The sequence below is a fragment of the Octopus sinensis genome, linkage group LG9 (genome assembly GCF_006345805.1).
Source record: "Octopus sinensis linkage group LG9, ASM634580v1, whole genome shotgun sequence".
NCBI classification, from domain to species: Eukaryota; Metazoa; Mollusca; class Cephalopoda; order Octopoda; family Octopodidae; genus Octopus; species Octopus sinensis.
Window position 1 is genome coordinate 4,813,294 of NC_043005.1, and position 12,753 is coordinate 4,826,046.

The following is a 12,753-nucleotide window of genomic DNA, read 5'->3' on the forward strand; positions in this document are numbered from 1 at the left end:
TTAATAGATTTTTCTTAAATGTTTGCATTTCTATGCTTGCAGGGGTCAGATGGAAATTGTTGAGGCAGTTTTTCTATGGCTAGATACCCTACCCTGTTGACAACATTTACCCGTTTCCAAGTAAGGTAATACTTCTCCCCATGGCAGGCAAGCTTTCACACAACACTGGAAATGACTAACTCTGCTTGTATGACCGTGACACACATTGACAACCCATCATGTGGTGTCAAGACAAGGAGATACTAACACACACAAGTTAATTTCAGTTTCCTTCTACCACATCCACTCAAAAGTTTTGGTCAGCCCAGGGTTGTAGTAAAAGGATTCATTCAACACAACGGAACTGAAACCAAAACTACAATGGTTGGCTTCTTAACTACACAGCCATCATCATTGTTTAACATCCACTTTCCATGCTAGCATGGGTTGGACCATTTTGACTGAGGGCTGGCAAACCAGATGGCTGCACCAGGCTCCAATCTTGATCTGGCAGAGTTTCTACTGCTGGATGCCCTTCCTAACGCCAACCACTCCGAGAGTGTAGTGGGTGCCACCAGCATGGGGCCAGTCAGGCAGTACTGACAATGACCTCACTCGAATCTTTTACACATGCCACCGGAATAGGTGCCAGTAAGGCGACGCTGGTAACGATCATGCTCGAATGGTGCCCTTAGGTGCCACCGGCTCAGATTGTGCTCTTGGCACCCTACTAGCACAGCCATACATATATATATATACACACACACACATTTCATATGTACATCATTGTTTTATTTTTAAAGTTCTATTTTCATTGTTTGATTTGACTATATATATATATAGATAGATAGATAACACACACACACACACACACACAACCAGAGAGAGAGAGAGAGGGAGATGTTAATGTTTCTTTTTTTAATGTTCAGTTGTAATAAAAACAATTTTACATGTCACAGTCAATAATGTTCTTGTTTAAGAATGAATAAATATATACACATGCACACATACATATATGTATGTATGTGCATGTGTGTGTGTGTGTATATATATATATATATATATATATATATATATATTGGGTCATCCCATGAATAATGCAGTTTTTTCAATTGCATGAACCAAAAGTTGGAAGGGGACAGGATAAACTACCTGCATCAACTTGCTATAAAAGCAGGTAGTAATTTTACCTCGTACTTATTCTTAGTGCAAGTTTTGAAGAGTGCAGTTCAATTTTAGTAGTTGTTTTTTCAAAGCTATAATGGAAGGGACAAAGGGGCATATTTGGCATATTTTGTTTTATTAGTTCAATAAAGGCAACAACGCAATGGAAAGTACGAGGAATATTAATTCAGTATATGGGGATCGGACAATAAGCGTAAGCCAGTGTCAATGGTAGTTCCAGAAATTCTGAGCCGGAAACTTCAGCCTAGAAGACAAGCCTCATCCTGGAAGACCTGTAGAGCTCAACAAGGACGTCCTGCAAAACCCTGGCGGAACAAAACCCCATCGTAGCTGTTGAGGAACTAGCAGAGAAGTTTGGATTTGGTCATTCAACCATTCATCAACCTGTGCATGCCATTGGAAAATTCAGCGCAACTGGGCCAATGGGTTCCTCACAAACTTTCCAAGTCTAATCGTGCATAGAGAGTGAATGTGTGCTCTTCTTTGCTGTCACATCTCACGAATGAACCTTTTTTTGGACCAAATAGTGACTGGTGATGAGAAATGGGTTCTCTCTCTAAAAATGTCAAGCGCCAAAGACAGTGGGTAGGGAAAGGAGAAACACCGGCACCCCAGGCTAAAGAAGGTCTTCATCCACAAATAGGTGATATTATCTGTTTGGTTGGATGTGAGAGGGTTAGTCCACTTTGAACTTTTAAACCAAAACCAAACGATAATAAAGATCTACTGTGAGCAGCTTAAGCCAGAGCTAAAAGAAAAATGACATTTTTGGTTTCAAGACAGGTGTTCTTTCATCAGGATAATGCTTGGCCACATATAGCGTGGATGACATTCCAAAGTCTGGGGCAGTTTGAATGGGAAATGATGCTCCACCCACCATATTCGCCGGACATTGCCCCATCATTTACTCCCCAGTCCTCAAAATGATTTGGGCAGAAAAAATATGAAATCTAGTCAGAACAGTACTAGAAGAGTAATTTTCATCATGGACAGGTGAATTTTGGAAGAGCATTGTAGAAAATGGAGGAGATTATATTTTAGATTAAAAAAGTATTTTGTTCATCTTAATTTTGAAAAATAAAAGTATAAAAAACCACATTATTTATGCGATGACCCAATATAAAAGACCCATCTAGCAATCACCATATTTTCATTTCCAATCTTTTCAAATTAAACCCCAACCTCACCAGTAAGGAATAACCAATGCCCAAGATTATATACAAGAGGAACAAGAAGGAAAAAGAAAATAGGCAATGCATTCTTTGAACTGCTCAAAATATAATTTTAAAAAATACAATAAAAATTTGCTGCAACCAACAAAAATAAGCAGATAACAAAAAGTCGTGAATCTTGGCCATTTTTTTGTATAGCTGTGAGAAAAATGGAACTGAAAAATAGATGCTCAAAATGCAATAAACATGCAAAACTTTAACTACATAGGCTATTGTATTGAGTGTTACCCTTTTCTGAGTATTGTTCCTTGCAGACTTGTTGGAGCTTCTAGAAACATCTGACCTTTTTTCAGAGCTGTCGTCTTCTATACTAACAGCATCATTCTCTGTTAGGTTATCCTCGTCGCCATCACCGTTTTCATCTCCACACGAATCCTTTGATGATAAAGTGTATAATAGAAACGTTCTCCATTTGTTCTCATTATTAATTACAGCTTTTTTTTTTAATTATATATATATGTATATATATTTCAACAGAATTCTAAACACTAATAAATGAAGCAAGCTAGTTGAGTTCATAATCCACTGCACCACTTCTTAGCAAAGTATGTTTGGTATCTTAAAGACCGAGACGCTACTATCTCAATCATACACATTAGTAGTACTCATGATATACAAACAAAAACATATCAACTTCTTGTAACAGCAATGTTTTTTGTTTTTGGTTTATTTTCAGTATTGTATCGAAGTCTGAATGATGAATAAAAATGTAACCATCAAGGTCATCATTTGACATCCACTTTTCCATGCTTATATGGGTTACAGAGTATTCGTTGAGAAAGAAGATCTTGTATAGTTGAATGCCCTTCCTGTCACCAACCGTCACCTGTCTCCAAGCAAGGCAATAATTCCTTTATAGCTCGACAGGTTTTTCATGGGACACTGGAAACAGATATCATCACCTGTATGATGGTGATGCTTGTTTATGACAATCTCATGATGTCAAGACAAGGATACATACAAACACACACACACTTGGGAATATGTTAAAAGAGTTAAGAAATAGGAATTATGAAGAAAAGATTTAAAAACTGATGTTATTTTTGTCTTTGTCATGTTGTTCATGTAGAGGAGAATATAGTTTGACATACATCTGATGGACTAAATGTATGTATATTAATGATAACGTAAGCTGCTGTAATCCTTTATGAAATTTTTTAAAGCTTACATTCTTTTACAATTCTGAGACAAGTCATCACCGATGCCAGTGTCCATTCATAAAAGCATTTTCACCATTTTAGTGACAACATTTACAATGATGGCAACAAAATTAAGATAGATGGCAACATGACGGAGACACAAGATAATGAATTTAAGGCTGATGCTTATGATTTGGAGGCTGACAATAAGATTGAAGTTGAGAAGTGATTATGGTAAGAATGTAAACGGTCATCAATAAAAGAAATATTCTAAGAAAATAGAATTGATTTTTTTAAAGATCAACTACATGGCATTGAAAAGATTCCCCCTCTCCTATAAATTGAAGCAAAATCTTTAAAAGACAAAGACTAAGAAAATAAGTTTATTCTAATCCCAACACAAAGTGGTTATTGTCTTTTATCTTTTACTGGTTCCAGTCATTAGACTGTGGCCATGCTGGGGCACCACGTTGAAAGAATTAACTCCAGTAATTTTTTTAAAGCCTGGCACTTATTTTATTGATCTCTTTTGCTAAACCACTAAGTTACGGGGGACATAAACACATCAACATCAGTTGTGAAGCAGTGGTGGGGGACAAAGAAACAAAAGTATACACACACTTAAGGGGCTTTCTGTCTACCTAATCCACTCACAACGCTTTGGTCGTCCCAAGGGCATGGTAGAAGACACCTGCCCAAGGTGCCACACAGTGGGACTGAACACAGAACCATGTAGTTAGGAAACAAACAACTGTAAAGCTGCTAGTGTGTACACACTGCATCTAAGATAAGCAAACAAAACCCACTGCATATTGCTGCACTGGTGCCTGTGGTTCCTTGACTAGCGTGAAATAGCAGCCAAATCTTCCTCAAATCAAATTCTACCAACTTAACTGAAGACAGGGCACATTATACAAAGTGGTTCTGAATGCATTACATCTGAGTGAAATGCAAGATGGTCATAACTGGAGTGCCTTCGATCACAGAACTGCTCTATCAGGGCTGACACAGGGTTAAGTATCAACAGATACAATTGTTTGTTCTGTTTGGGTTACATCCACTTTTTCATGCTTGCATGGGTTAGATGAATATATTATTAAGGCATTGTTTTACTGAGCCTGATGCCCTTACTGTCACTAACCCTTGCCTGTTTTACAAGCAAGGGATCTCTTTTTCCATACATCTATGAAGGCTTGAAGTGAGTGGATGATTTGTTGCAAATGGGAGAGACAGCAACAACACTGCATGTACTGAATGACCTTCATAGAGCACACACGTACAAACACGAAAACACACATACCTATAAATTATCATCATAATTTAAGGCCCATCTTCTGTGCTGGCATGGGTTGGACAGTCAGATGCAATGAGCCGGAAAACTGCGCCAAGCTCCCATGTCAGCCTTGACATAGTTTCTATGACTGGATGCCCTTCCTTATGCCAATCACTTGGCAGAATGTACTAGGTGCTTGTTTCATGACACCAGCACTTGTGAGATCATGCTCCCTTCAAATGAACAGTTGTAGTAAATAGGGAAAAGACACCCTTTGGTCATGAAGACTGTGGGATTGCACCTAGAAAGTTACCCTCTGAGGCACAAGTCCTGGTAAGATTGTTTTTAAGGAAGACCAACAATTGCCCATGCATACCAGCCTCCCCTCTCCACGCCACCAATGTTATCCAAGGGAAAGGCAAAGACCAATATGGCTTGGCACCAATGACGTCACAACTCATTTCTACAGCTGAGCAACATGATATAAAGTATCTTGCTCAAAAACACAACACACAGCCCGGTCTAGGAATCAAACTCACTACCTCATGATTGTGAGTCCAACGCTCTTACTACTGAACCATACACCTTCACATGTAGTAAATACATACATATATATATATATGTGTGCTGTGTGGTCGATGCTAAAGCCTGCATGGTTTATACCAGTGCTGGTAGCACCTAAAAACCACCCACTACACTCTTGGCATTATGAAGGACATCCAGCTGTAGAAACCTTGCCAGATCAGATTGGAACCTAGTGCAGCCTCCTCGGTCCTCAGTCAAACCGTCCAACACATGCCAGCATGGAAAGCAAACGTTAAACGATGATGATATATATATATATATATATATATATATGCAGTTCCTCTCAAACCATCCAATCCATGCTAGCATGGAAAACAAATGTTGAATAATGATGATGATATTACACACACACACACAAAATAGGTTTCTTTCACTTTCCATCCACCAAGTTCACTTACAAGGCTTTGGTTGGCCTAAGGCTACAGTGCAAGATACTTACCTAAAATGCCATGCACCATATGATTACAAAGAGAAGTTCTTAACCACACAGCCAAGCTTACATCTATGATAATATTACTTTCCATTTTTAGGGGACTATTTATATGTATCCTACAAGTTCTCTCTCTTAAGGGAAAGCTATTAATTCTATTAACTAATTCTTTTATTGGGGGTTAATAATGCCAATAGAAATCCTTTGAAAGAAAGTCAAAAATCAAAAAGCAACATTAATTGAGGTTGTATTTACCTTTGTTAATGAATTGCTTTTCCCAGCATCAGGATCAACCAAGGCAGAATTTAGGGAGAAGATGGCTTCAATTTCAATCTGAAGATTCAAGAAATGGTAGATAAAATAAAACATTTAAAATATATTTAATTTATAAATCCATATATCAACCAATGTAGTTTATAAATCAAAGAGTAACATTAAAAGAGTACATTGTATTTGTAGCACATTTTTTATCTTATTGTTTGTTTTAGCTCTTGCTTCAGATGACATCATTTTGTGACGTGTGACGTGTGTGTGACATTCATTTGCCTACAGAAATAGGAGACAATACTATCAGCAAAATAAATGGAAGTAGATTAACCCTTATGATACCAACCTGTCTGAGATGACTTCTGCTTCTATGACAAAAACTGTGTTTAAAAGTGATCAAAGAGAAAATCTTCCATCAAAAGTTTGTGATAATTTCGGCTTCAAACATCAGCTTAATAATAGTAATGACCTTTTGCTAAATTCCTTACTTTCAAAATTAATTGAAACAAAGGCAAAAATATCAAAAAGGTTAATATATACATTGTAGATTTGCTCTCTTTTTTTTTTTTTTGTCTGGGAGGGGGTGGAGAATAGGTTTCAAGACAGAATTATTGGTTTTTAAAAGAATTACAAATGTCGGCAAAACAACATAAAATAATATTTACACCATAGAAATTGGTTGTTTTTAACCCAATATATTCGTTTCAAATTTTGGCACAAGGCCTGCAAGTTCATGGGAGTGGGTAAGTCAATTAGATGGACTGTAGTGTTTATTTGACATAGATAAGCTATATAATAGAGGCTCCGGCTACTGGAAACTTAATACATCCCTTTTGGCGATTTAGGAGTACAGAGACCGGATTAAGTTACTGATTCAGAGGGCATTAACCAGATCCATTATTAACAATAAATGGTGGTATGCCCTCAAGTGAGCCATTAAATTCGAGTCAATCAGATATAACATAGGTTTAGTGGCTAGAGAGACTAGGAAGGAATCAGCATTAGTTAAGGACTTAGAGGAAGCAATGAGAACTGGCTCTGTGGCTCAGGTGAAAGCCAAGAGACTGGCATTAAACCAGCACCTTGAAGCCAAACACATGGGTTGCATTGTCAGGGCTAGACTACATGCAGTGGGTTGTGAGGGAATCAAGGCCGCAGGATGGGCCCAAGTGGTGGAAGCCCAATGTGGTAATGACGCCACAATCCGATCTTTGACAAACCAACAAGGTAAGTTGATAGACAAACCCAAAGATATACGTGAAGCTTTTCAAGAGCACTTCACCCAGATTTTGGTTGGGGCAGTGGGCCAGATAGGAGGGACCTAATGGACTTTCTCGTTGGGATGCTGTGTCTCTCAGGGTGGGATGCAGAGTGCTGTGAAGGACCAATCACGCCTGAGGAGGTAATTGGGGCTATGACGGACTGTGGCATGGGTAAGGCGCCAGGACAGGATGGTCTACCCTATGAGTTGTATAAGAGTATGCCAGGCTTGTTCGGTCACCTGCTGGTGAATGTCTATGTGAAATGGCAGCAGAACAGGTTTATTCCCAGATCTGTGCACTGGGGAGTGGCGACTCTTGTCAGAAAGGACCTGGACAAGAGGGATTCCGCTGATAATTTTCGGCCTATCACTTTGCTAAATGCAGAGTTGAAGATTTTGGCCAAAGTGTTATCGAAAAGATTGGCACATGTCACAGATAGTTTAATGGGGAAAGCACAGACATGTGCCGTTCCTGGCAGAACCATCTGGGATAATCCCCATCTTATACAGTACACTTTAGAGGGGTTTTAATAGTGATGCTGGCAAGGGTGAAGCACTAGTCCATTTAGACCAATCAAAGGCTTTTGATAGGGTTGACCATCGGTGTCTGGTGTCTGTTCTGGTGCAGTCTGGCCTGGGTCTTCGCTTCCTCAGGTGGATCATTCAGATTTATGACAACATCAACTCAGTAGTTCAGGTGAACGGCTTTTTATCTAAGCCGTTCAGCATCAAATGCTCTGTTCATCAAGGATGTCCACTCTCCTCACTTTTGTACGTGATGGCTCTTGAGCCATTACTGCAAAAATTGAACAGCATCCCAAAACAGCCAGGTTGTGGAAAGCTTACATGGATGACATTACCATCATTGTAACCGAAATGGATCACCTACAGAAGGTAGGCAAGGCCGTTAAGATTTATAAGACGGTGGCAAGAGCAAAGGTTACTTGTGTAAAGTCAGTTGGCTTGCAGCTTGGCACCTGGAGAGGCAAGTTGATGCTCCCTGACGATGTTGTGGGACGTTGAATGGAGGGTCCAATTAAGTTGCTAGGTGTTTGGTTTGGACCAGACCTCCAAATAGCGAAGAACTGGGCCGAGGTATCGAGCAGGGTGACCCACATAGTCAAGACCTGGTCTTGGCAGTCACTATCCCTGAAAGGGAGGGCGGAGGTAGCCAATGTATTCATCGCATTGATCATTCATCACCTACTGCCTAACCATCGTTCCTTGCCCTGATTCGTGGTTGATCAACATGGAAAGACAGCTATTCCACTTCTTGTGGAAGGGCTCAAAAACCACTTGTGAGATGCTCTATTTGCTACCAACAACCGTTAAAAGGTGGGTTAGGGATGTCTTGGTTATTAATACGCTGAGGATGAGGCATCTGTGGCTCTACCTGGATGGTGAACAGGTGTGGTCTTTGCTGGTGAAAAGGATGTTTCCCAGGTTTCAGTGGACAGGAAATCTGGTTCTATCTCAGATCGAACATAGGTACATGGTTTACAGAGTGTCGAAAGGCACTCCTGCTATTCTGTCGCTCAGGCAATGCCTGTGATGGTGGTTCCACCGCATTCTTTTATAGAGGGCTAATAGAGGCAGAATGTGACGATACCTTAGGGGAAACCCTAGGTCTCGACGATAATCAGCTAGCCAGTTTGTTCCAACATACATTCAGGCCAAAGACCCTGGACAACTTTCAGAAGTCTCTGGCATGGCAGTGTTACTATGGAGCTTACCTGTTCGGGACAAGCTCACAAGGCATGGTGGCCATGGCCCTTCAACCTGTCCAAGATGCAAGCACAATAGGGAAACTGTCTGTTATCATCCATTTTTATATTTTGTTAAAAAAATTTAAAATTCATTTTTGTGTAACAATCATTCATTAATCTGACCCCCAAAATCAGATTGTGATGTCCCCCTCTATGTTGTCCCCTTGTGAGAAATAAAAAATCAACTTATCAATCCCCAAAAGGATGAAAAGCAAAGTTGATTTCGGTGGAATTTGAACTCAGAACCTAAAGACAGACAAAATGCCACTAAGTATTTTGCCCAGTGTGATAACAATTCTGCCATCTCGCCACCCTTAACCCAAAATATGACCTGCTATTATTTATAAGGTGGGCCCACTTCAAGACTAACACTTAAAGTGATTTATAACAATAGTGTTAGACCAACTCTATCATCATTTAACCCTTCAGCATCTAAACTAACCAAATCTGGCCCAAATAGTCTACCTCTTTTGTGTTCAAACTGGTCAAGTCAGGCCTCTCACACCAAGCCTACAATGTCATTCTCAAAATAAACAATCACATCATAGAAATCATTAAACTACTAAAAAATATATAATTCAAAGTAATGTCAATGAATAAAGTATCAGATGGAGTAATCTGAATGCTAAGGGTTTAATGACCACTTTTCCATGCCTGCATGGGTTAGATGGGCATTTGTTGAGGCAGATGTTTTAAGGCTGGACAACTTTTCTCTCACCAACCCTCACCTGTTTCCAAACAAAGCAAACATTGCTTATATGATGGTGATGCTTATTTACAATCAGCACATGATGTGAAGACAAAGGTGCACTCAACCACACAAACAGAATTCTATCTTCAAATCTACCCTTCTTTCTCCCAGACAAAAAGGAAATGGTCAGCAAATGTGGATACAAGTCAACCTCCATTTCAGTTTCTGTCTGTCTAATCCACACACAAGACTTCGGTCAACCCAGTGCCTATAACAGAAGATACGTATCCAAGATGCTACACAGTGGGACTGAACCCAAAACCACATGGTTGGGAAGCAAGTTTCTTACCCATATAGTCATCATAGGTTATATAATTTCTTACGTTACCTGTTCTTACAATAGAATTATTTTTTAACATTGACAGTTTAGTAAATATTTTCACCACCTTCTCTCTCCGGGGAACCAAATTGGATTCTATTATTCTTCATGAAAATAATCAGCTGCATTTTAAATCTCAAGCTATGTTTCCCAAATAACTTGGGAATCTTTCATAGTTGCTACCATATGAAACTTTTGTCTTTAACCTCAAGCATTGTTGAAGTTCTGAAGTGTTTAGATATCATTACAAACACAAAAAAATAATAGGATTAAAATCTTCTTAATGACATTAATATTATTGATATTCGAGGCATCAAGACAGTATAATAACAATAATAAATCTATTTCTGCTAACCTACTTAATGAAGTAATGTTCTTCATATTTATGACACATCCTAGCAGTTTAATTATCACAATTAACAATGATTGTTTAACCCTTTTAAAACCCAAGGAGAAAGTAAAATTTCATCAAAACGACAAATGATCCAATTTATATTTTTATGCACACAACAATCAGCCATTGACACTTCAAATCTAATACAACGTTGACTGAGCAGTAAAATATAAAATTCATTACAACATGGCTGCCACCAGCAGCTATGCTCTATGGCTGGACAGATTTAAGAACAAAAAGAAAACTGTAACAATGCATAAAAACCTCCCCATCAAGTTTCAAGTTTAAAGATAAATTCATTTGCCAGAATCAGACAAATATCAGGTTATTTTAAAATATCAACCATTATTTCACAAACTAGCATTTTATTTAGTGATGTTACTTCTCCAAGTGACATTACATGAAAACCAGCAGCATATATACAAGTGTGCAGACTGAGACTGACAATTATTGCAGATATACTAATTCACATCAGAGTGAGATGCTTAGTAGAAAAGGAAGTCATTAAAGCAGCTTCACAATATCTATTTTCAGTGTAACAAACTAATTGTTTGGATTTACGTGTCACCACGAGGAGAGGCGAATTTACTACATCCAGCAGAAACGAGTTTATATAGGCTGAGAGAACACAATCCTTGTTTTTAATAGCGACTAGAAATTAGTGGTTTATCCCTTTTAATGCCAATCCATGTGTGACCATCCCTGGTTTTATGATATAAACTTCCTGATTTAAAGTCATCTAAATATCTTCCTTTAAAATTTTATGTCCCAAACACCAGATTAATAATGACAAAATTCTTTTAATAAATTCATTATTTTTAAAACAAACTGAAACAAAAGGCAGTATAGTATATATTATGAGAAATATGGCAACGAAAGGTTGCATCCTTTTGATGCCAATCCACCTGAGGCCACCTCTGGTTCTATGATCTAAATTAAACCCGTCTGTCAGAACTCCATGTTAAATCCTGTCCCAAATGCCAGATTAATAAGATCCTCAATCATCATCATCGTTTAACGTCCGCTTTCCATGCTGGCATGGGTTGGACAGTTTGACCGGGGATCTGGGAAGCCAGAAGGCTGCACCAGGCTCCAGTCTTATCTGGCAGTGTTTCTACAGCTGGATGCCCTTCCTAACGCCAACCACTCCATGAGTGTAGTGGGTGCTTTTTACGTGCCACCGGCACAGGTGCCAGGCGAGGCTGGCAACGGCCACGATCGGATTGGTGCATTTTACGTGCCACCGGCACTGAAGCCAGTCAAGGCGGCGCTGGCATCGGTCACGATTCGGATAGTGCTTTTTATGTGCCACCGGCACGGAAGCCAGTCTAGGCGGCGCTGGCATCGGCCACATTCAGATGGTGCTTTTACGTGCCACCATCTCAGGGATTTTCAAAACTAACAGAAACAAAATCTGTGTATTCCAACTGAAATAAGGTCACAAAAGAGTTAAGCAGACCCATGTTTTCAAAGACATCCCAGCCATGTCATACTTTATTTAACCATTGCAAATTCCAGACTACATGATCTAATGATGATAGGGTGTGATTTAACCCTTTTGATACCAACCTGAGACCACACCCTAGTTCTATGATACAAACTTCCTGTATTAATAGGATCTAAATTAAAACTAGCCATCAAAATTCCATGTTAATTTATATTCCAAACACTAGTTTTAATAAATGAAAAAAGCTATTTTTTAAATTCATTATTTTCAAACTTGAAACAAAGGAAGTTTATTTCAACAGAAATATGATCACAACAGATTCAACAGAATAATGTCAGAGCATTCTCACACCACTCCAAACAGCTGATTAATACAAATTCCTAGCATCTCAGATTTCAAGGTCAACCAAAGAGATGATACTATTAGGTTTCCTGAGCTCAATATGTCAAATATGTTCCATTCTCTGGTTAGAACCAACAGACAAAAAGAACTTGATATTACATCCAAGTGATATGTCATAATTTCCACATTAGAATATATTATAATTTCCACAATGGAATATATTATAATTTCCACATTGGAATATGTCATAATTTCCACATAAGAATATATTATAATTTCCACATTGAAATATATTATAAATTCCACATTGGAATATATTATAATTTCTGGCACGTAAAAAGCACCCACTACACTCTCGGAGTGGTTGGCGTTAGGAAGGGCAT

General features: G+C 38.7%; 1 protein-coding gene across 3 annotated transcripts in view; it reads right to left on the reverse strand.

Moving 5' to 3' along the window:
• LOC115215705 (kinesin-like protein KIF2A) overlaps positions 1–12,753 on the reverse strand; it is an 80,502-nt gene that overhangs the window by 46,626 nt on the left and 21,123 nt on the right. For 2 of the 3 annotated variants that reach the window (XM_029784992.2, XM_029784991.2), the window contains exons 3-4: positions 6,079–6,156; positions 2,625–2,771 (exon numbers count right to left, since the gene is read on the reverse strand). In XM_029784992.2, coding sequence (XP_029640852.1) covers positions 2,625–2,771; positions 6,079–6,156 — 225 coding nt within the window. The remainder of the gene's footprint in view (positions 1–2,624; positions 2,772–6,078; positions 6,157–12,753) is intronic. The other variant, XM_029784993.2, reaches the window with a different exon arrangement.